The sequence below is a fragment of the Myotis davidii genome, unplaced genomic scaffold, assembly GCF_000327345.1.
Source record: "Myotis davidii unplaced genomic scaffold, ASM32734v1 scaffold2847, whole genome shotgun sequence".
NCBI lineage: Eukaryota > Metazoa > Chordata > Mammalia > Chiroptera > Vespertilionidae > Myotis > Myotis davidii.
In genome coordinates, this window is record NW_006298170.1 from 1 (window position 1) to 1,641 (window position 1,641).

Genomic DNA, 1,641 nt, shown 5'->3' on the forward strand with positions numbered 1-1,641 from the left:
TAAAAGTACACTACTCAAGCCAATTTACTACTAAATAGAAGTGAACATTAAACACTTTTTTATTTTAATTATTAAAGAAAATACCTCATTCTTTTAAAATATGGCTCCTTACAACAAATTTTTGTATTATTCTTCTAGCTATCCTACTTACTTGGTATAAGAGGAGATAACACAGAAGGTTGAGAGAACATCTTTGAGAGGAATTCTCTACAAACTCCTTCTCCTTCTTACCACAACTCCTCTGAAAGAATGGAAAATAAAACACAAACTAGAATTACTTACCTGGATTCAGCTCTATGGATCGACTCCAGTTGCCAGTCTCATGGAAGACAGAGCAGGACACAATAGACACATTGCCATCTGCCCAGTGGCACCTGCTCTGGACAGTAACTGTGCCATTGCTCCAATATTCATATGCGGGGACACAATCTCCCGCTGGGGTCCAGGAGATCTGAGCAGCTGGCCTCCCTGCAACTGCCTTGCACACCACACTTCTATTCTCGCTTTGAAACAGAGTCACCTCAGGGGCCACTGCAGAGATGAAGAAGAAAATGTTATAGTCCTTACACATTAGACATGGAATTTAGAGAGATGTTCCTTTAAGTATAAAATCTGGTTTTCTGAAACACCACAATGTATAATGTTCCTTACCTAACACTCGGAGTTGATATCCATGATGGAAATTCCCAATAGCTGTTGCCACTGTACACCTGTAATGCCCTTCATGAGTGATGGCCACTGGGTCAATCTGAAGGGGAAGAATCTGGTCAGGTTTGTCGGACCAGGTCATTCTCTTGTCAGTGCAGTTCGTTCCTGTGGTCTCATTTTTGTCTCTCCTGTAAGCTCTGATGCAGGGAGGCTTGTCTCTGAGGATTATTTCCCATGTTATCATGACCACATTTTTCAACAGGATAAGAGGACAAGAGAGCACAGCCTTTGTATCCACCAGTACAGGCAGGGAAGTATTAACTGGACACACATACACATACACACACACATAGAATAAAAAAGAAAAACTTAGTAAAAATTCACGTGTTATATTTGCCACATCCTCTCTAATAAAAGAGAAACATGGTAATTGGCATACGACTGCTACCCTTCCCATTGGCTAATCAGCAAGATATGCAAATTAACTGCCAGCTAAGATGGCGGCCGGCAGCCAGGCAGCTTGAAAATAACATGAGGCTTGCTTGCTTCAGTGATGGAGGACTCCAATGTTCCCTGCCTGCCTTGCTAGCCTCTGAGCTTGCAGTTTAAGAAACATTGTAACAAATATAGAAGCTAAACAAAAACCCAGAAACCTGCTTTCAGCGAGCAGGGATCTCAGAGATGGAGTTATACATTGTTTCCTTTATAGAACTTCAGCAGCAGAGGCCTCAGAGCTGGAGCCAGAGCTAAAGCTGGCCCAGAATAAAAAAAGAAAAAAAAAGAAAAAAAAGGAGCACTTGGGAGCTTCAGCCCTCAGCCCCTCACCCAGACTGGCCAGGCACCCCAGTGGGGACCCCCACCGTAGGGTGTGTGACCAGCTGCAACCAGCCATCATCCCCTCACCCAGGCTGGCCAGGCACCCCAGTGGGGACCCCCACCCTGATCCAGGCCCCCTTCAGGGCAAACCAGCCAGCCCCACCCGTGCACCAGGCC

General features: G+C 45.0%; 1 protein-coding gene across 1 annotated transcript in view; it reads right to left on the reverse strand.

The window, feature by feature from the left end:
• Window positions 1–282: 282 nt before the first annotated feature.
• LOC102766774 (cell surface glycoprotein CD200 receptor 1-like) overlaps window positions 283–1,641 on the reverse strand; it is a gene marked incomplete at both ends in the record, with an annotated part of 6,077 nt that continues 4,718 nt past the window's right edge. The window contains 2 exons of the mRNA XM_006773836.2: window positions 283–531; window positions 652–969. Of these exons, the coding sequence (XP_006773899.2) occupies window positions 283–531; window positions 652–969 (567 nt within the window). The remainder of the gene's footprint in view (window positions 532–651; window positions 970–1,641) is intronic.